The 23,870-nt window shown below is 38.5% G+C and overlaps 1 protein-coding gene across 5 annotated transcripts; it reads right to left on the bottom strand.

Annotated features, from left to right (window-relative positions):
• On the bottom strand, positions 4,068-16,383 carry LOC109722513 (exosome complex component RRP41 homolog). Of its 5 annotated transcripts, none has more exons than XM_020250604.1 (13): positions 16,320-16,383; positions 13,873-14,141; positions 13,728-13,774; positions 12,810-12,870; positions 12,494-12,532; positions 12,339-12,406; positions 10,095-10,173; positions 9,975-10,011; positions 9,677-9,793; positions 9,514-9,599; positions 6,485-6,574; positions 6,121-6,171; positions 4,068-4,493 (listed from the first exon to the last, which is right to left on the bottom strand). In XM_020250604.1, exons 2-12 carry the CDS (start codon positions 13,927-13,929, stop codon positions 6,124-6,126), a joined length of 729 nt encoding a protein of 242 aa, XP_020106193.1. In that variant the 5' UTR covers positions 13,930-14,141; positions 16,320-16,383; the 3' UTR covers positions 4,068-4,493; positions 6,121-6,123. The 5 variants fall into 5 exon arrangements, with proteins under 5 accessions (XP_020106193.1, XP_020106194.1, XP_020106191.1 ...); XM_020250605.1 differs by lacking the exon at positions 16,320-16,383 and adding an exon at positions 15,986-16,093 and having other exon boundaries at positions 6,115-6,171; XM_020250602.1 differs by lacking the exon at positions 16,320-16,383 and adding an exon at positions 15,986-16,093.

The following is a 23,870-nucleotide window of genomic DNA, read 5'->3' as shown; positions in this document are numbered from 1 at the left end:
CTCTCTTGCGGGCAGAGAGCTCTGCCCAGCTTCCTATGCGTACGGGGACCGGTCTTCCCCACCAGGGATTGATCCCCGAGAGCAGAACTCCAAGGACTTAGCCGATTTTTCCTTCTTTTCGCTGACTGCGCGTACGGGGACCGGTCTCTCCCCGCAGGGACCAGTCCTCGAGAGCAATACTTGTGCGCAGACCCTCTCTGCCACACACAATGTTTACAGGAACCGGTTCCTTATACCAGGGACCGATCCCCGAGAGCAAAAATCTGCCAAATGCAGATTTTCACCAGTTTGCTCTCTGAGGTCCGTTGCAATGCACTTTTTGGGTCTCTGACTTCTTCGGCTTTTCCGACGCATATCCACTCGACAATTAGTCGATTCTGAGCGAAGTCCAACTCTCGGATTTCGAGAATTCACTTCCTTACACTATTAGTGGATCCTAAGAAGGTAGAGGCAGTGGAGAATTGGCGGAGACTAAGCAGCATCACTGAGGTTTGGAGTTTCGTGGGTTTAGCAAGATAATATAAAGATTCGTGGAAGGTTTTTCTCGCCTTGCTACAACTTTAACTTATTTGACATGGAAATGAGTTAAATTTCAGTGATCAAATGAATGGGAACAAAGCTTTCGGGAGTNGATTCAATGTCAAGACCCAATCCTTATCTAACCACTATATCAAGCATTCAACTCATACATTGATATCAACTAGCAAGCATAAGGAAATGGAATAACAATGCAATCCTATAATGCATACATGCAAGAGATGCGAAATCATGGAGCACAAAGACATAGAGAGGAACCCGGTTGCTTCGGGATGACACCACCCACCTTTCGACTATGTTGGGGTTCTAAGAACGCTACTTGGCACTTGCTTCAACGTTGCTTCGACCTCCTACGTGGAAACGAAGCTCAATCGGTCTTGTTTTGCAGATAACTTTTCACCGGCTCGACGAATCGAAATTCCGTCTTCGTCAACGCGTTTAGACACCTAGCAATTAGGTTAAGAGACCATCAATTGAAATCAAACCTCACTATTCAACAAAATCCCAAATTGGAGCTCTAGATTTGTACTATTGCAAATCTACTTCAACAAATCCCTAAATTCTAGCATTAAGCATCTATTAAGCATGCTAGGGTTCTAATCAAACCATTTCTAGAGCTATAAATCCCAACCCTAGCTTTCTACCATTGTAGGGTTTAGAAGTTTACCTCTTAAGCTAGCTCCAACCAAGGTGAGGATGAAGAAGAGGGAGATGTTCTTCCTCCAAGCTTGCTTCTCCTTCTTCTCCACCTTTTTCTCCTTCCTTTCCTTCTCCTCCTTCTTCACTTCAAGATAGGGAGAGAGAGCTTAGAGAGAGAGAGAGAGGTGTTTGGTTGAGTGTAAGAATGAGAGGAGGAGAGTGATCTCCCCTCTATACCCTTCACTAATGCAACAATTGCACCCAAGTCCCTCAACTTTGCTTCTCTCACACTGCTCAGACTGGGCAGTTTTCGTGCTCGGGGACCTGTCTGTCCCTAGAGGGACCTGTCCCCGAGAGCAGTCTTTGTGGGCAGGGGGCCCTGCCTTTTTCCTACGCATACGGGGACCGGTCACTCCCGCCAGGGACCGGTCCCCGAGAGCAATACTTGTGCGCAGAGATTTTCTGCCGCACACAATGCTTACGGGAACCGGTCCCTTCCGCCAGGGACCGGTTCCCGAGAGCAAATTCTGCCAAGTGCAGATTTTTGCACTGTTTGCTCTCGCGGGTCCGTTGCAATGCACTTTTCGTTTTTCGGACTTCTTCGGCTTTTTCGAAGCATACCCACTCGACAATTAGTCAATTCTAAGCGAAGTCCAACTCTCGGATTTCGAGAATTCACTTCCTTACATAAGGGTACCGAGCGTGACCAACGCGAGAAGTCACTTGGATGTCTACTCATTCGTCAGTGACTTAGTCAATGTTGCAGTAGTGTAACTGGTCCTTTGACCTGCGGTGCCTCGGCTATTCACAATGAGGTTACTGTAGTTTGACTGTACATACACTTGGTCCCTAGCCATTCGGGTCCTTACGGTGCATGTTGGCTGCAGTAGGTTCATTGTACGAATAGGGTGCACACTTAGATGGAATCTATCTCCTTTGGTAGATAGGGGTGTTAGTCCTATGTGATTTATGAGACCGAGTTTAGAAGACCTTGGCCAGGGTAGAGTTAATAGCGGAAAAGGATTTCCGATATTAGAAACTCGAGTCGAATAAATTTAACATATGACAGACGATGGGGTTTGATAAGTTATTCCATAACCTCCGTCTAGTCGGGACTCATGATAGAAGGATTGTATCACACAGTAACTACACCAAGAGGTTCAGTATTCTATTTTACTGAAATGTCACTACATGCTGTTAGGCGTCACTGGTGGATTGTGAGACTCATGAGAATTATTTAGATGATCGATAATTCTTATTGGGCTGAGTTGGAATTGTTTCGATCGACTGAAAGGAGTTTCAGTGATATTGTTGATAGTGATCAAAATATATCTCACTACCAGATAGAATAGAACCTATGGGGTCACACACATAAGAGGTTGTGATTTATCGAATAGCTAGATCGCGATTATTTAATCGCCGGAGGACCTAATTGTCAATATATTGATAATTGGACCAATTTGTAATTGTTACAAATTAGTGGTATTAAAGTGTAAATATTACAAGAGAGGAACTAATAGTTAGTAAATTATAAGAGGACTTATGTGTAAATATTGCATTATTAATTTGATAAGATCAAATTAATATAAAGTTCAAGTCGAATCAAATTAGGATTTGATCGATCTAACTAATTAAGAAAAGGATAAAATTAAATCTAGATTTGTACTTATCCTTAATTGTCATTATATTATTAGAAAAAGGATTATATTCCTCTATATAATATACGGGAGTTTTTAGAAAACCCTAGCCGTCATCTTTCCTCTCCTCTCTATTCCATCTTCTAGCAAAAGATATCCTTTGCAAGGGAGCTAGCACTCCGGTGAGGAAATCGATCAAATCAAGAACCTCGTGTGGATACCTATAGAGGCCGGACGCATGTGCGGCTTCAAAGAATCCAATTCCACGATCATCAAATTGAGGTGAAGATTTATTCGGGAAAAAGGTAAAGATTCGATCTTTCTTTTCTCCTTTAATCTTAAAGAACATGAGGGATCCTAATTGCGTGGTTTTTGAGATTGGATCTCAAGAGTTTTCAAAAATCAAATTTATTTGATTCTTTTTCCGCTGCGTTTTTACCGTACGCAATTTTTTAACAGTGACGCCGCCCAAAGCCGTTGCCGTCGTTGCCTCCGCATCCACTATCGACGTCGTCGATCAACTCAAGGTGCCGCCGCCGTACTCACCGATGCTGTCCAAACGCCGTCCGAAGTCGCCGCCACCCATAACTGCCGCTACTTTGTTCCTTGCCGACGCCGCTGCCGCCGTGTCGACCACGTCGGCGTTGCCGCTACCGTACCCGCCGACGTTGCCACTCAGCTTGAGGTCGCAACCCACAATTACGTGGTTGCTTTGGGATTAAGAGAGAGGAAACCAGAACTTGATTTACCTTTTCACCTTATCAAAAAATAATTTATTAAAAAAATAAATTTTTTCACCCTTTCAAGAGAAAATTTGTCTCTTTGCACCTTTTCCTCTCTCCCATCAAAAAATCTCTTTGATTTTTCACCTTCCCAAAAAATAATATATTAAAAAAATATTTTTTTTACCTTTTCAAGAGACAATCAAAGCTTCAAAAGCACTGCTTCTATCTCCATTCCTTAGTTTTGATCTCATATAATTTTGAAGTTGATTTTCATGAACAAAAGAGTAACGTTTTGGGTTTTAGGTTTTGAATTTACAACTTTTTTGATATTGAGAAGCTAAGAATTTTTTCAAATGTATTATATTTTTAATTTTTTAAAATACATTTTACATTTTAAATTTTAAATTTTAAATAATTATATATTAATTAATTAAAATTTTATTTATTCGCAACGAAACACGGGTTTTATACTAGTAATAATAATAATAATGGGCATCTCAGAGCAGGTTAGTAAGAATGTACACAAAGGAGAAGAAACCAACTTTGCAGTTACTCAACAGCATAAAATTCAAATTACAAAGGTTAAATACAATTTCTCAGTTTCAGAGGATCTGAGACACAAAGATGTTGTCTTTAAATGTGAAAAAAACAACAACAACAAAGTAATAGGCCAAAAGACTAACAAAACGGATAACATTAAAAAAATGTTACAGGAACTTGGAATCAAGGGGGTAAAAAAAGAAAGATAAAACAGGGACCAACTATAACATTAACATCCCTTTCATCCGCTGCTGCTTTCAAGCCACCAAATTGACAGAAGGAGACTTCGCGAAGAACTAGCTTTCCAGAGAGAGAAGTCATTCTCGAACAGTCGAATCTTGGAACCCTTTCAGAATTCATTCAGGTCGTGAGCTGTAAATGGTCTCAAATGCTCACCTCCAATCCGTGATGTTAACTAGATCATTTAGAAGTTACTAGAGATCATGTAGGCATACTTAACAAATCCAATCACACAATTCAAGAGCCGGCATTATAAGAAAAATGAGAAAATAAATAAGGATAAACGAGTAGCATAACATATTTAAGGAAATCATAAAATGATGGCACACAAACTAATTATTCGGATTCGATGACCTGATAAGCACCAAAATACTCGCAACATCCTCAATGCTATCCAACAAAGCTGTGCGGGGAGGTCAGCGAGTATGCTATTTGCACAGAGTCAGCATGCTGATGAAATGTAAATCATATTATGGAAAGAGAAGACCAGAAACTAAGTAGCGATGGACTAGATTTGGTCGCAAGCATGGTCCGAACCGAAACCGAAGGCCTCATTTGGTATCACTATTGTTTCCTTTGTTTCTTTAAACACAAATTTTATGTGATTCAATGTGTTTGCATATGGATTGTTCTATTTTCGTTATTGTTGGTTAACTTGTAATGGCCCTTGCAAATTAATAGAAAGTTGCAAGCAAAAATGTTACTACTATGTCTTTGTATTGTTTTTTGCCAATCACACGGAACTTTTAACTGTTTCTAAAAGGCAACAGTACCAAACCAGGCCGAACTTTTGGTTTTGGTGGTACCGATCATAAAATAGGACCGAAACTAGTCCAAAGTCCAAACTGAAAGACATGGGCTTGTCTTGTCCTGCATTGTTGCCCTTTTCTCGTTTTTATAAACCAAAATTCTATGTGATTGTAGTGGACTTGTCTGAAACCATATACTGAAACTTACATGTAGGATCCAAGTGTAGTGATTTATGACTCTCTTATAATTTATTGCACTTCATCTCTAATGATTTATTATACATCATCTATATTATAGATTGGGTGATGGCAATATGAAGTCAGCTCTATTTCTTTATTAAAAGTACATGAAACATAATTTCACAATAGGAAAATGTTGTCAAAAATCAAAATAAGTTTACTATGATAATTTCAATAGTCACCTTGATCATTTTAAAATGTTTGAACTTCGAAGGCATTTTAAGCAAGACAAAAAGTATATGATAAAAACAGGTTGGTTTCGGAAAGGTTGTTGATCTTACTGTTTATACAGGAAAAATGAAACAGCTTTAATTGTCAGATCTATGACATGAAAATCCTGCTTTCAAGCAACAGTTTTCATTACTACGGCTATATATCCATGATGTTAGAGGGAAAGATAAGGCAAAACTTCAATTTCACCACTGTGGTTAGAGCATTTTTACTTTGTAACGTTATGGTTCAAAAAGTTGCAATTAACTACCCTATGGTTTTATTTTCGTTTCACCATCAAGAGACCTAGCATTAAATAGGATGGCAAAGTGATACATTTTGCAAACAATAAGATGGTACAATATAGCATTTTATCATCCAATAATCAGCACTTCACAGCCCTGTGGTTTTCAAAAAAATATTACTTTGCTACCCTGTTTAACTATAGATCCAGAAACTGAAACAAAAATAAAGTCATGTGATAATTAAGTGCAACTTTTTAAACAACAGGAGGGAAATTGAAGTAAATTGAAGTTGACCCAAAAATAAAGAAACAGCAAAAGTTCAGTGTATTGGTATAAGAAAATTGCTGAACACCTTTACCAGCTATCCACCACGACGAGATTCCAACTGTTTTGTGTTCTCTAATAGAACCTGTACACAATAGCAACCGCAAATTACAGAACCAAGTCAAAAACACGAAGAAAGAGATCTAAATAATGACTTAATGAGAAAAGAAGTCTGCACAAAATCTATATGTTAGCATAAAACACCAAAGCCAAGCAAATGGAAAGGAAAAAAGGAAAAAAGTGACTTGCATCAATGATATGTATCATGCAAATAGCCCAGAGAAGCTTATGAAATAACCAAGAAAAAAAATGAAAATCACAAAGTTGAAGAAATAGAATTTAGAAGAAAAGCAAAGATGAACGAATGTGATAATGTAGCCAAATGAAACAGTTCTTACTTCTCGAATGTAATTAGCTATTGCTTTGCATCCTTCAATTGCAAGTTGCATAACATTCTCAAAAATATCCATTGGTAATTTTGCATCCATCTGAGGTCAAAAGCATGATTATCAGACTGAAGAAAGAGAGGAAACCAGGAAACTTCAAATGCCAAAATATGAAGGCTAAACCAGATGGAAGGTTGCTAATCTCCTGTAGTACATGATTAAAATTAGATCTAACATAACAAATAGCATATACTCACTCAGATTATCCAAAAGAAAAATATGTAATAATATATTAGATTAAACAATCAGATATCTGCATGCAACACCTCTTCATTTCCAATGATTGCATTGTTAAATAATCAACAAGCTAAGAGTCTTGCAAAAACATCATTGTTTTTTCATATGATTAAATATATTTCTTAATTTCCCAAATGGCTTTTTAAGTCAATAGCCCAAAGAAAGAAATAAACAGAAAGAGCTGTAATCAGACCCTTAATTAACATTATCATCATTGTCGCCTCCCAATATTCCTCTCATCAGTGACACGTGCTAATGGTACTGGTTTATGCAAACAAGTAAAATACCGTCTAGACTAGCGGCATACTGCCACAGGTGCAGCCTCCATTTCAAGGAAACACTAACAAGCCAGGAATTTTCACATTTAGAAAAAACTGAAATCTACTAGGTTTAGACCCTGTTTGGGGACCTTGTAAAGTGGGATGTTTGTTAAAACTAGGGTACTTGGACTAGTGCCGTATTTTTTTCCCCCAAAAGAGCTGTATGGATGGGTTTTGTAGTATCACAAAAGACAACAAAAATTCCCATTCCTACGTAATTCTGTGGTAAAATAAAAAAGAGCTCAAACCTATGAAATTTTGGAGTGAAGTGAGAGTAAAACACCTTAGCCATTCATCTCCCTGTCTAGAATTAAGGTATTCTTTTATAAAATCAAGAGTAACTTGAAGTGATCCAAACACCTGAAATACCAAGTCTTTTCAAATAAGGTAATGTTGTTTTGAGCAAGTGTAACACTATTGGGGGGGGGGGAAACTCTGAATAAAACTCCAGAGTTCCCAAGCAGGGCTTAGTGTTTTCCTGATAGATATATGTGGAGGATCTATGTCATCTGAAACATCCCTTTGATACTGAGAAGAAAAATTAACTTCTAAGAAATATACCCCATTTTTTCACAAATTATTTTTAAATTTTGAAATAGAAGAAAATAAGCTCTATGTTCCAACTCATGACACGTAAGAATTCGCTCTTCAAAATGATTCAAACAATACTTGCAATGCATAGCACCTTAATCACGTTTGAGTACAACTAAAAAGCTGTCCCAAAAGTGTGCCAGTCAAGGGCCTACATGCCAGCAACATGCAGCTGCATGCCATGTGCCAGCATGGTTCGTGCGCACCAAATGCCTTGGGACACTATCGTGCCATGGCACAACAATCCTTGATCCTATTCACACATGATTTGCAATACTGTACTGATTTTCAGGACAGAGAAATTAAGAGATCAAACGGAGTTGGATAAGGAGTTTAAGAACTCGGACCGCACAAATTAACAGCAAATTCCCTTAAGGTGGATTCAACCATAAGGAAGGGCTTGTAACACACCTGAAGGTCTTGTACAACAACGAGAATTAGTCTTATTGTCACAGTTTTAGCTCAACTTGTGAAGATCACAAAATTCTTTAAACCTGGAGAGCATCTATATAAATCTAACACAGACAATTTTCGGCACAATTCATCAATTAACCAAATACACTAAAATCTTTCAGTGAGAGGGCTCCCTGTATAATATTACATAAATGCTTCAATATGACAAATTTACACACCCTGATACTCATATAGATATGCTGATGCATAAATCACTATAAATGCTTTGATAGTTTATTGGGATAAAGCGGAGGTAGTTTAAAAAATACATGACCAAAAGTGATAACAATGAAACCAAGTTCTTTATAGACCGAACAAGATAAAAAAGGAACTTTGTTTCTTTTATTTTTCTAGGTTGGAGGGATAGGCTTTTCCTTTTGGAGGTATATCAAGTAAACAATAACAAAGTTTTACTTTTGGACCAAATTTAAACAAAAATTTACCAATGGATAATAATTATTACAATATAAAATATATAGCTACTTTTTGAATCAAAGATTTACAATTTTAAAAGATGCCTATATTTTGTAGTCAAACATTCTACTGATAACTTCCATGACTTACAGATGCCTATTGGCTTAGTTTGCATCATGAAATATTAATTTTTCTTTATGCATACTTTCTACATTTTGTTTTGCTGATAAGGCAAAAGCCACCTTCTTTAGGAATAAGATTGAGGTGCCTTCTTAGTTACTCGTAATGGTAAGCTAGAGCGCCAGTTGCTCTAGCGAAGAAGCAACAAATATCATATGATAATTTCCCTTATCCTATATGACTTTTCAACATTTTCCATGTATTTACATACCATGCCATATTATCCACATTATGCTTATGGCCTGAATAACATTATTTACTTCTTGTTGGGAAACACATCCTCCCAATCACCATAATTTTTTATATAGGATGCATATCCCATTACTCTTAAGATCAACCACTCAACCGCAAGAAGAGTGTTTTGCATGAAAACAGAGGGGTATTAGCCATGAAGTCAATAGAACAACTGAGGAGGATTTACTTGCATAATAACTTCGACATCACAAGATATAATCTAGCAAAAACGAAATATGCATCATTCTTCACTATTTCCGTAACTATGGTAACATGTAGTGACACCATAAGGAAGACAACAATTTCCTTCCAGTAAAAAGTCATCTAATTCAAAATATAGATGGCAACGTAGGATATTGTGCATAAAATAACTAGAGCAACCTGTTCTACGAATTAAGTGAGACCAAAAGAGCAAAGTATCAGAATTCCAGATATTAGTTGTTATAAAGCAAATAGATTCTATACCTAGAAAATAAGCAACCACATGACAACTCTAGCAGTAAATAAGCAGCAAAGATGACAAACGGAAGTTTTATTCATATGCATACAGACCTGAAGAAGAGTCACTTTGTCCATCTTAGATAGTATCCCCACAGTGACATCTGGACCTCCGGCACTATCTTCCACATAATTTAAATCTGTCCAAAAGGTCAGCAAGTTTTGAGTTTTCTTTTAATATAAATTTAAATAGAAGTAGAAAAAGTAGAATTCACACCAAGCAAAGGCGTGGAACAAAGATATCCAGCAGTACAAGATGTAACAATATCACGCATCGGAATCCCAGCATCTGCAAGAGCCAATGTTGCGGCATTGATGCACGCTGATCTCGTTCCTGTTATATGCTTGATTATGATCAAATTATCATCGTGATAGGCAAAACTCATGAGAGAAAAATGAACTGAAATTTCAATCAATTGCATGAGTATGGAACAAGGTGTACAGTGGGGAATATTGGTATACATATTAAGATGAATGACAACGAAAACTAGCTTGCAATACGAGTATTTGCTTACCACCATCAGCTTGAAGAACTTGAACAAATATATCAATCTGCATAAGAAAGCATATGAAATCTGAACAAAATAAGTAATTCATAGAATAAAACATGATTTAAGGTATTCAAGAAGATTTACTTGGGATCTTGGCATTAGATGAGTTAGTATGGATGCCTCCATTGTTTGGCGAATAACTAAAGATATTTCTGTAGATCGCCTGCCGTATATATCATTCAAAATAAGCGATAACTAATTACATCTTTTAATGCAAAGAGCTGCATCAAAAATGAAGTTACAACAGAAATAGAGCATAATTATATTTCAATACAAGCACTTGCTTTGCCTTACTGCTTCAATAATCTGCTACTCCAAATTAAATAAACTACATAACAGCAATACAACCCAGTCACAAGTTAACTGTTTGATTAGTTTGTTCATCCAACTCCACAATCAGTAACGATTCCATAGAACAGCTGGATTTTAGTATCACAAAGCCCCCTTAGAAGAGAAAAGAATCTCCAACTAATAAAATAATCTTCAAGACCCATTCTCAGAAAAGAAATAAGCCTGGCTACCCAAGGAAAAGAACAACGAGTGTTTATTCTGCTACTTCATTACAGAATTAATCATCCCCAAACAAGGATCCTAAACTACCATAGAGTTGCTGATGAGGAAAGGCAACATAATCACATTGGCTAAATACAGTTATATTGACAGGTCCGTGGTTCAATGGGCTGCAGCTCAGCTGGTTGGAATAGTAAACTTAATAAGTTGATTGCCTGTATCGTCCAATAGAATAGTCAGCCCACAAACAGTGATCAGTTCCCTACAGACACATCTCACCTTCAAGTTACGAGGTTGGGATAATTCTTCAAGCTCTATGCTGATCATAGTTCACCTGACTTCCAGTTTCTTACTCTAGCCGATCGAAATTTCAATCTCTGCTCCTCCATTATTTTAGTGATAATTTGCCTCGCTAGAGCTTGAGCAAGCACAGGTGACTCATCTTCAAGTTCAATAGGGATTAGGGAGCTTCTATAACTTTTTCAGTTTGTAGGGCTTGAGCTTCGACACACTGAAGACTTTGCAGATGAATCAAAATGGAACATAAAAGACTAAAGGAATAATATAACTTTGAGTCACTTAGGAAGCAAATGTCATTTATATCCAAATTTAATCTAAGATGGCACAGGTCAACTATAATTGAATCTTATGGGATTTAATTGGAAAAAAATTATTGTAAATTTTATCCAATCTGTAAAACAGATCATATTGTCTTTAGTAAGCTAAGATGAATTTTAAAGAAATTTTTACTAGAAGAGTTAAAGAAATTCAACAACTTAATGAAATTCAGGGCAGTCATTGGGCAACCCATGTCACAATTTCAGTCGAACGGGATCTAGCAGAGTTTCCTAGTACTCTTTTTTGTGTGCAGTAAAAGATGTATCTAGTAACATAGAAGAGAAAGGACACTCTTTCTCTTTCGATCCGGCCAGAGAGATCACTTTCCCTTGCAAAAGGGATAGTGACAGTCGGAAGGCAGTGAAGGTGGTAGATCAAGTGATGACCAATAAGAATAAGTTGAGTTTTCTAGCTTGCCAGTGCCAATGCCCAAAGATCGCCTATGCCCGATAGTCTTGAAAGGAAAAAAAGAACCAGTGTATGGTCTTCAAGTCCTGTCATTTTCAAGTAAACGCCCCACCCCAGAAGGATGCCCTCGCTCTATTGGAAAAACGCTTCGAAAGAAGAACGTATAGCCAAGGCCCCAATCGGCCCCTTTCTTTGCCGGCCGAGAGTGCCTACCCGCCGATGTAGGTGCAACGGGTCTGCTCGTGAGCGTAATGGTATAAGCCTGCCTGACTGTGAGACCGACTGGTCGAACAGAGACGAAAGTCGGCCATAGTGATCCAGGAGTCCCGTTCGCTTTTCAGAGAATGGAAAACATGGAAGTGCATAACATACCAGGCGTCAAAGTAATGACCAGGGTAGGGGGTCGAGTGTGAATGAATATTTTACAAATCAATCTAAGAGTGCCTTTATTGATATTAGTCAAGACCTAAGAGTTCTCACAGTCATCCATTTTGTGAATATAAGAAAATGCATGCCTAAAGACTCTACTGTGCTCTTTGCGCCTAGCTAGATCTTTCACATCCTCCCCACTAAAAATTTGGGATATTTCAAGATCACTATTAGCTTTCTCCATATAGACACTCTACCGATAATGCAATCAAATGTTTACTTGTAGAACTACAATTCTAGTCCAGAAATTAGGCCAGATTATTTCTTTGTCACAACCTTAGCACACCGAAACTCCTCAGACATAGAAAAAGTTGAATGTTTGGTAAATACAATATTGCATTGAACTTGTTAAAAGAAATGCACCTGTCACCCTTTTGTCTCCTTGTTCGATCTCCAGTACTAAAATTTGCCATGCTATACTCGCACCTTACCTATATACGTTTTCCATACAAAAAAAATATACCAACATACCATAAAAAAGGACTAAATGGAAAAGAAAAGGTAAGAGACCACATTACCAGCGCTTGATTGTTATTCTGTTGGCTCTTATTTTGAACCTAAAATGCATAAAGACCTGCTAATTAGTCAATGATTCCAGAAGCAGACTCAGCTACTATTTCTTTCATTTGGATACTATATGAAAAGCTTCAGATCATTAGAGTTCAATTATATAAATGAAAAGAACCAATTCTCTGCGGACAATATATTTTAAAAAAATGAAAAACAAGAAATAGAGAATGAAAGTACACATTGAAATGAAGCATTCGAGAAGTATATTCAATAACTTTGAACGTACAAGAAATTTACAACAAAGAAGGGAATTTGAACTCTAACCTCCCGAGGTCCATACACAGCAACAATGACCCTCGTATTTCCCATCTCAAAAAGAGCAGAGCTGCACTCAGTCGAACCCAAATTTAAAATCAAAACTTGCATTTTCACAAGTCCAGTGAAGACAAGAGATGCGAAGAAAGTAAAAACATATGGACCTTACTGAACTACGTTGCATTTTGAAACGGGTCCATATGTTTCGTAACTATTCCCTGGGAAAACATTTACCTATATATTAACCTTTTTGACAAGATATTTTGTAACCTAACAAAATTCTACTATTTAATGAAGTATTCTAGAACCTGTGAAGAAGAAACCATAAAATTCTTATGAAATTTTTTGGAAATTTTGTGGAAATCAACAGGAATAAAAGATTAGATAGTAAAATTAAAACTTTAGGCCCTCACTGGTTGTCGGGATAAGTTTCCGGTGATAACTTGCTCGTACAAAGATTTTATTTTTTCATGCTTCTCGAATGGTTCCGATCTATCTTATTCTTGATAATTGTGACTTGATAGCCGAATATGGTATATCATTCTACCAAATATTACGGTCCTGTTTGGATGTATGAATATCTTATTCGGTATATCTTCTTAATTTACTTGAAAAACTTGCATTATTTGGTAAATGAGTAATATATTCGGAGTGATTTTCCAGATATGATAAATCAGCTCGTAGGTGAAATATGTTATCACATCAAATCATGAATATTGAGACCCTGCGAGTAAATATCAAACTCCTTTCTTACAATCATACTTAAAAATTCTTAGCCGGAACGTTTTAATGTCCGAACACGGTTGTAGTGTTTCTTGAGTAAATGAAAGAGATACACCAAATAAGATGTTCGTCCAATTGTGCCCATTCCAAATCCAAATATAGCTTAAACAAGGGATATAGCTTTGAGAACGAAGAAGAAACTACCCGTCGGCGTTTGCGACGACGCCGAGTTCACCTTTAATCTGCCTCAGCTGGAACCGGAATTGGAACAAATGTAGCCAAGATTAATTCAAGTAGAAAAATTTGAGAAAGAGAGAGAGATAGGGGAGGAAGGGATTGAATAGCGTACTTCGTTGGGACGGCGCCCGTCGATGCGGAACCCGGTTAGCGGATTCACGTACTCCATTTTTCTCTTTCTCTTTCTCAGAGCTCGAAGAGAGGAGAGAGGAGAGAGGAGAGAGGAGAAGAAGTGGGCACCGGAGTTCTCTGCTAGGGTTTTGGGGACTGTTTTCCGTGGTGAGTATTCGCGGGGTCGGTGTTTACTTCTTTTTTTTTTCTTTTTTTTTAAGGCTAAATACGAGAAAACTCCCGTCAATACCTGCTTTTTTATTTGGGCACCTGTCATTTAAAAATTCACACTTTATTATTTAGAAAATAAAAAATATTTACTTTGACCCTCGTCGTCAATATTCTGCTAGAATTTCGTTTATATCCTATTTTTTATACCCAAAATATTCCTAAAATCCTTCTTCCTCATCCTCGGCCGTGCTGCCTTGCCCTCCTTCGCCTCGCCTTCGCCCACCGCTCTGTCCATGCCTACACACACGCCCTTGCCCGCCTCCACCGCCTCGCCCTCGCCCACCTCTCCGTTCACACCCACCCCGAAGAAGATGACGGATAATTTGATCATTTTGCCACAGCATTACCCTCTATGAATAATTTTATTTTTTAAAAGGGTAAAGTGTAGGTTTTTGAATGATAGAAGTGGAAAGTGAAAAAGAGGATATTAACTAAAAGTTTTCTATAATTTAGTCATTTTTTTCCTAATAACTTATTGCCGTGAATACTGTTACATAATATCGCTATGGACACTGCTAATAAAATAAAATTTTATTAATATAATCATATATGTAGTATATATAAATAGTTAATTTACTAAAATATCATTATATTTCAAAAACAAATGAATTTTAATAAAATTTTTATTAATAGTTTCATATATTTTAAGATAAAAAATTTTCTATCATACATAATTTATTTATATTATTTACAAAAAGTTTGTATGTATTCATTAAAAAGCCAAGATATTTTACATTATATATGTCAAGCTCCGGATTACCCATTTTTCCGGGCACGCTAACAGACCCGCCGTATACATAGAAATTTTCCTTGTATACGAAATGATAGCTATACCTGTACCTGTAATCATACAATACTACAACCAGTAGTATAGAGCTACTAAAAAGACATACATATATAATAACAGAGGTTCACTATATATGTATAGTATTCTGATACAAAAATACTTGCTACAGGAAGGTACTAACATCAATATGTATAAGAACCAAAAACTAACACTACCTGTAGGAGGTACTCCTCTAGCTCTGTAACTCGTCAGGAAGAGCTCTAACTACAAAATAGTGTAAATCTTTAAATAGTAACAATCATTTTTCCGGGATTTGGCCTCGGAGTGGTGGTCTCGGGGGCAATTCGTGTGCATGATGACATGCTTCTTGCAACTTGTAAGTATATACGAATTACAAAACCTAATTTATAATGTAATGATCTTATGTCTGATTACGTATGATTAGTTTGAAGATTTTCTGGCAAACAAAAAAAATGCATTTGTAGAACATTGAGAAAGTATCACATTGTGCAGTTTAGTTTGGTTTTGCTTTTTGGGCCAGAAAAACTATCGAAAGTGTTTATACAGTAAAACTTCTATTCTTTGGGATTATTTGGGTACAAATGGCAGAAGAAGTACGGTTCAATTTTGCCAAACAGCTTAAAATATTTAAAGATTTAAAGAATGAAGAGTTTGTTCTATTTCCTTGACCTGGTTCCTATCTTTTTGGGCCTCAAAGCTAATGGTTATGTCTTTCCTGTCGATCATTTCACCGGCACCCCTTCAATTTGGCACTTATAGAAGTCAAACAAATTTTTTGCATAAAGTCAAACAACATATAGTATATGATTTCAAATTTGCATGTTTCTATGGTTCAAATAAGATCTCTAGGTCTTTCACCTCAAATTCTAGTTCCAGATTAATCAAATCGCAAACATAGAGCTCGATATCATCCATGAGAGCAAAGCAACTGAGCAATTACAAATCAACAGGAGGAGATAGAAGATTAATCAATTATCTCGTCGAATTTATCTCCTCCGAGCTCCTGATCAAGTGCTAAAAATCGAGTGCTAAAAAAACAAATTCGATGGCCCCAGATCACACAAAGAGAGCTTACCTCCACCACTGAGCAATTGAAACCCCAAATCCAAGCAAGACACAAACGATCTCTCTCTGAGTTGGTATTGAGGCGAGTAATACCAAATCCTAGCAAATAATACCAAATCAGAGCAATTAGAAACCTAATAAACATAAAAACAGAGAAAATCAAGTAAAAATTGCATCAAAAAATGAGAGCAAAGCAACTGAGCAATTACAAATCAACAGGAGGAGATAGAAGATTAATCAATTATCTCGTCGAATTTATCTCCTCCGAGCTCCTGATCAAGTGCTAAAAATCGAGTGCTAAAAAAACAAATTCGATGGCCCCAGATCACACAAAGAGAGCTTACCTCCACCACTGAGCAATTGAAACCCCAAATCCAAGCAAGACAAACGATCTCTCTCTGAGTTGGTATTGAGGCGAGTAATACCAAATCCTAGCAAATAATACCAAATCAGAGCAATTAGAAACCTAATAAACATAAAAACAGAGAAAATCAAGTAAAAATTGCATCAAAAATACTGATATGAAGCTAAACATCGAACTCTACAAGCCATTACTAGTGCAGTGTCGGAGAGGGAGACTGGTGTCGGAGAGGGAGAGAATGTTGAGGGAGATTGGTATCGGGGAGAGGGGGAGGGTTTGATCGCACAGAGAGTGGGGATCCGCGGGCCGGGGTGCGCGTGCTTTGATCGCGAGTGAGGAGCACGCGTGGGGAAGAGAGTTTTGAATTTTTGATCGCACAGGGGTGCTTTTTTATTAATTTTTTATTGTTTCCCCCGAGAGGGAAGCTGGCTTTAGGGTTTTTGTTGGGATACAGTTTTTTCTCAAAAAAACCTAGTACTAACTCTACAATCAGAAATTGATTTTAATCTTAAAAGTTCATCTTTTAACGACCAACTCTTTAACATTAACTCATCTATATATTACAGGATCGTATAAATAGCATTTCTTCGAAAAACAAAATTAAGACTTTTTTATATATAGAATTTTAGATTCTGTAAATTACATTGGTTTAAATTTTTAACTTCAAAATATTAATTAATATAAACCATCTTTATGGAGTTCATATTAGGGGGCGTTTGGATTGATGAATCTGTAGATCCAACGTAAGTCAAGTGTAGTGGTGTTTGAGTTTTCCTGAAGTGTGATTATTTTCTTGTTGTTTGTTTTGATGTAACTTATACAGTCTGAAAGTTAAATTCAATTACTTCTTCTGTTTGTTTTGATGTAACTTGGTGTTGGTAAAATTAGTTTTTTGAGTTTCGTTGTTTGTTTTGATGTAAGTAAGTGGATCCTATTATCTCCTAAATATAGTAGTAAATTTACTACTATAAAATTTAACCTATTATATGATTAAATTTTTTATTATTATTTAAAAGTAATCCTAATTTATTATAAATAAGATAATTCTAATCCATTATAAAGGAAGTAGAGTTTAGGTTTTACTGTTTAATTAATTTTTTAGAGGAGGTTGAGTGTGGTGGAAGTCGAGTTCGGCACTTTAGAGGAGGAAGTCGAGAGTAGGTGAAGTGCAGCTCTAACGTAACTTGAGTTACATTATATTTTTCACTTACACCAAAACAAAAAACAGAAGTGATGGAACTTGAGTTCCATCACTCCACTCACATCAAAACAAACGGGCCTTAGTCGAACCCAGGTCGCTGGATTCAAAGTCCAAAGTGCTAACCACTACACCATAGAACTTCAGTCACTTAGAATTTTTTTTTTAAAAAAAATCTCTCAATTATTATACTACTATGCCGACGGTTGAGAACTATTATAATAATTAGTTAAAACTGTTGCTAAATTATATTTTTACCAGCGCTTGTATTAAATATTTCTAAAATAAATGTCGCTACAAATCGTTTTTTTTTTTAGTTACTACTCCATACGTACCTTAATTGCACTGTCGAGATCGGAGAGGTGATTTCCATTCTCTGCGTCACTTTCACCGCTATTGTCGATGTCGAGCTCCTCCTTGATCGCGGACACGTCGATACCGTACGAATCCCCCACACCCAACGCTTCTTCCCCTTATGGACTTCAATGTAGAAATAAACCTACCAAAAAGTATCTTATTTTTCTATCCGTAATTAAAAAATAAAAATAAAAATAAAAATACGCTAGATGTACTAAATTCGCAAATAAAGCTGCATTATAGTAACTAAACTAAACTACAAAAGTACTAATAATAAATGCTTATTTAATTGGTCATAATATATAATATAATAATTAAAAGGGTAGGAGGAGTAACAAATATTTAAGTTATATTTGAATGGAAAATTAGTAAGATAAGTAATTTGATAATTTTACTAAATTTGACTGACATTTTTTTTATTGACAATTTTTGGAAGGTTTCTATGTAATTTAGAGATCGGAAAAAGCCAAAAGGGATAACACATATCTCTCTACAATCTATTTAGTTGAATTAATTCATTCTCAAGTGGGCGAAGCATTAGCAATGCACTTTTGCCTATGCCTCTAACTCAATATTGATGTCTCTTTGTTAGTTTATCTCAATATTAATATATATAATTAATTTCAAAATGAATTACTATCATAATATGTTTCTTTATACTAAAAAATTTACCTTAGATAATTCTAATTTGCTTTCCTCCAATATCTCAATTGTAACGAAAAAAAAGGAAAAATGTTAGCACTTGTTTCTCTAACAACGAAAACAATAAAAATATTTACACGACATGTGTGTATATATAATAAATGTACGGATGAAGCATGCATATCTTGCTCAAAATGCAAAAAACATTCATTTCATACTTTTTATGTTTAAATTTTTTAGGAGAAAGTTAATTAGCATGCTACCTGCTTATTTATTTTTATTATGAAATGAACGTTATAGAAAATATGAAGCAACTATACTTGAGACAAGTTTAGTTCACACAGTTAGACAATATTTATTTTAGCTGATGTCTCAATTACTTTTCTATAAAAAAATTTGTATTCCGTTTGTTGCATACGATTCTTGGTGTTAACATTAATTTCTAACACTGCTATTAAAAATATACAATCAATTCACGTAAAGTATATATACAGACATAGCTCATGGGTCTCGATTGAAATTCTGCCCAATCTGGTCTTCCGTCATTTCAAATATGACTCAATTTTATCATCTGCAGCCAACATAATTTTGTAGACCAAAACAACCATTCCTCCAATCACTCACTCCACTCTAGGAAGAGTTAGAACAACTAATCATTGACTTTCGCGGTAATTCACGCCTCTCGCGTCTTACCTTGCTAAGATTTGCCAAACTTAGGTTTCCTAAGTCCCAATGACCTAATACTAAGCTCTGATACCAACTTAATCTGTCACCCCCCCGGATTACACGTTTCTCGGGCACGCCGACAAATCTGCCGTATACAAAGAAATTTTTTCTGTATTCGAAGCATAGCTGTAACTATAAAATATACAATACTATAACCAGCTGTATAGAGCTGCTATGAAAATAAACAGGTAGAACTGAAAACAAGTTCCATATACATACATAGTATTAAGGTACAAAAGTACTCGTTCTAGCGAGTTAAAATATTTGTATGTACATGAACTCTCAAAATAAAAGTACCACTACCTGCAGCGGGTGATCCTCTATCTCGGCGACTCGTCGGGTAGGGCTCTAGCTCGCAACGCCCTTGCCACGATCTGCCTCGGAAGATGCAGCAGCCGAAACCGAAGGCTCTGCAAAAGAAGGGTAACAACTGGGCGTGAAAACTACTGTAAAACAAGTAGTCCTCAGTGGGTACCGTCCTCAAAATCATCGGTCCACCCACTAAGTCTATAGAAGGAAGCAAGGATAGTAAGTAAAGCTGGAAAAGATCTACAGCTAATTGCTACTACACTATCATGCACTACTCTAACCAACTATAGTATATGTCCATCCTGACCCAATCTCACTGGAACTGTAAGCATACCCGTCCCTGGGACTGTGAACACACCCGTCCCGCCTGTCTAAGCCAAAACTACCTCCACGCTAAGCAGTCCATGGATAGCAAGTATAATCAGTGATATCAACGCAAAAGTACTAAGCCTTACTTCGGAGTGGCACTCGCGGGCGCGACCCAACCGAGTATGCAAGCGTGTCTCTGTCGAGCTCAATCAGACTCTCACAGGCTAAAGTCAAGTAATAGGGTCCAACTGGTCTAACAACCAACAAGTCACGTACTCTCGGCACAATTTGACGCCAAAACGGCGATCCGGGTCCACCGTCAATCCCGACGGCATCCAACAGTCCGGAACAGTCTGAAAGCTACTGTAAAAATAGGCTTGGCATCCCAGCATGAGCGTAACAGCTATCTAAACTACCTGGGGTATCCGCCACGCTGAAACTGCCGAGATACAAACTAACAACGGCTCCTAAAGCTAAATGAGGTAGTTTAACATGTGACAGGTTCAAATCGCAGGTTTTCTCCTAAGTCATATCTAAGTCCAACATGTGCAAGTAGATATAATCACAAGCTAAGCTCTAATTCAGATTCTAAAGATCGAGGTACAAAATCCGTGAATCGAGCAAATTCGATATGCAAAACACTACAACAAACACATGCCGATTATATCCATATACTTAGAAAATAAACCGACGATTAAACCTACCTCCAACGCTAATCCCAATCCGGCGCGACGTCGAAAACGGCAGACTTGCACCCTCGCCCGGCCTCCTCGCATAGCAACTAAGATGCTTGCATGCTCGAACGGCTCTACGGCGCGACATCGGCATCGATCCGAGCTCCAACGGCAACTCTACCCGAGCTCCACTTAAACGAACCAAGCTATAGAGAGAGAGGAGGAGATGAGCAAAGTACTCCTCTCTCGGTTCATCTCTATCCTATATAGGAGGGAGGTGAGTTGGTGAAAACAACGAGGCAAGAAATGACCAAAAAGCCCTCTACCTACCGTGGTGTACCGGTACACGTTAGGTTGTACCGGTACAAATGGCAACCCAAGAGCAGCTGCGCCGAAACAGGCGAAGTGTACCAGTACACTGCCGTATCTGTACAGGTACAACAAGCAAAAAACTGCCATTTTGCAGAGGACAATGCTAACACCCTGCTCTCACGTCGCAATGAGTCCGTTTAGCATCTACTTCGCGCCAACGCGACTCGGACTTGTCCCGGCACTCTTTAGAGCTGCCGACTAGCCTCAACTGCTGTACTCCAGGGCTACTACACCCTCCCCCACTATAAAAAGTTTTGTCCTCGAAACTTAAGCATACATTAGCTCTGAGCCTCGAAAAGATAAGGGTAGGACTCTCTCATCACCGTCTCTGGCTCCCAAGTCGCCTCCCGCTCCTCATGATTACTCCACTGCACTTTTACATATGGGATGACCCGATTGCGTAATTCTTTCGTCTCCCGAGCAAGAATCCCCAACGGTTGCTCCTCGTATCTCAAGTCCTCGCCACTCTTGAGTGGAGTGAAGTCAATCACATGAGAGGTGTCGAAAACATATCTCCTCAATGCCGAGACGTGGAAGACATCATATATACCGACCAGTCGGGGAGGTAGAGCAATCCTGTAGGCAACTGGTCCAACTCGCCCCAATATCTCAAAAAGGCCAACAAAACGTGGACTGAGCTTTCCACGCACTCCAAATCTACGAATTCCTCTGAACGACGAGACTTTGAGAAAACATGATCTCCAACCTGAAACTCTAAGTCTCATTTCCGGATATCGGCGTAACTCCTCTGGTAGCTCTGGGCTGTTAAAAGGTGTCGTCGCACTACTCTCACATTTTCCTCAGCCTCTAGCAAGATCTCAGGCCCTAGTGTCCTCCTCTCACCCACATCACTCCAAAACAAAGAGGATCGACATCTGCGTTCATACAACGCCTCAAACGGAGCCATCTGGATGGTCACTTGATAGATGTTGTTGTACACAAACTTAGCCAGTCTCAAATGTCAATACAACCCTCCTCCAAAGTCCAGGACGCATGCCCTCAGCATGTCCTCTAGAGTCTTATTGGTCCGCTCTGACTGATCATCTGTCTGTGGGTGAAACGCCGTGCTGAAATGTAGCTATGTACCCAAGACTGTCTGAAGACTCCTCCAGAAATGCGAAACAAACCTCGGGTCCCTGTCCGATACAATCGATCTCGGCACACCATGCAGCCTGACAATCTCATCCAGGTATAGCTGCACGAGTCTCTCTCTGGACCAGGTGGTCTGAACTAGTAGGAAGTGAGCAGACTTAGTCAGTCTGTCCACTATCACCTAAATAACATCGAAGCCACCCTGTGCTCTAGGCAATCCCAGGACGAAGTCCATCGTGATCTGCTTCCACTTCCACTCGGGCACTTACAGACTCTGAAGCTTGCCAGCAGGTACCTGATGCTCGGCCTTTACCTGTTGACAAGTCAGACACTGAGTTACAAATCTGCCAAAGTCCTTCTTCATTCCGTTCCACCAGAACTGTGCCTTTAAATCCTTATACATCTTGGTTCCACAAGGGTGAACCGTATAAGGAGAATAATGAGTCTGTCTCAAAATATCCGCTCGAATCTCTAAATTCACAGGCATACACAGTCGGTTCCTATACCGTAGTACTTCCGAACTGTCTACTATAAAGCCCTCTGCCTGTCCCTTCTCTAGCTGCTCTCGAATCCTTGACAAGTACGGATCTCCATTTTGTTTCTCTCGGATCCTATCCAAAAGAGTGGGTTACAAGACCATAGACATAAGCCTCGCAGTAGACCCAGGGGACACAACCTCGAGCCTCAGCCGCTGCAGCTTCTCGAGTAAAGGTCTCTGCTGTGTGATCGTCAAACTCAAACTCTACACTACCTTCCTGCTCAACGCATCTGCCACCACATTCGCCTTGCCGGGATGATACTGAATACTAATATCATAGTCCTTTAGTAACTCCAATCACCGGCGTTGCCTCAGGTTCAACTCCTTTTGGGTGAACAGATACTTGAGACTTTTATGATCGGTTGAAACCTCACAGTGCTTGCCGTACAAGTAATGCCGCCACAATTTCAAAGCAAAGACTACCGCGGCAAGCTCCAAGTCATGCGTAGGGTAATTCTTCTCGTAATCCTTTAACTGCCGTGAAGCATAAGCAATTACCCTACCATGCTGCATCAGCACACAGCCCAACCCGCTATGCGATGCATCACTATAGATCACAAATCCTTCCCCCATCATCGGAAGGGCAAGGATAGGAGCCGACATCAACCTCAATCTCAACTCATCAAAACTCCTCTGACAGTCCTCACTCCAGATGAATCTAATCCCCTTTCGAGTTAATCGAGTTAGGGGTGTGGAAAGTTTCGCAAAGCCTTCTACAAACCGACGGTAATATCCTGCCGGTTCTAGGAAACTCCGTACCTCAGCCACTGTCGTCGATCTGGGCCAATTCCGAATAGCATCAATCTTTTTCGAGTCCACTGCTACTCCCCCTGCAGAAATCACATGGCCCAAGAAAGCAACCTCCCGCAATCAAAACTCGCACTTCTTTAACTTGGCATACAGCTTCTTCTCTCGCAGAAGATGTAGCACAGTCCTCAAGTGCTCCTTATGCTCAGCATCACTCCGGGAGTAAATCAAGATATCATCAATGAAAACTACCACAAATCTATCCAAGAACGGCTTGAACACTCTGTTCATCAAATCCATGAATGCGGCAGGGGCATTCGTCAATCCAAAAGGCATCACTGTGAACTCATAATGCTCGTACAGAGTCCGAAAAGCCGTCTTGGGAACATCCTCGGGCCTCACCCTCAACTGGTGGTAACCTGACTCGAGATAAATCTTCGAGAAGACGCAAGATCCTTGCAACTGATCGAACAGATCATCAATATGCGGCAAAGGGTACTTGTTTTTTATGGTCACTTTATTCAGCTCCTGATAATCCACACATAACCTGAGCGAACCATCCTTCTTCTT

The sequence above is a fragment of the Ananas comosus genome, linkage group 16 (genome assembly GCF_001540865.1).
Source record: "Ananas comosus cultivar F153 linkage group 16, ASM154086v1, whole genome shotgun sequence".
Lineage (NCBI taxonomy): Eukaryota > Viridiplantae > Streptophyta > Magnoliopsida > Poales > Bromeliaceae > Ananas > Ananas comosus.
This window is presented reverse-complemented; position numbering and strand designations above follow the sequence as displayed.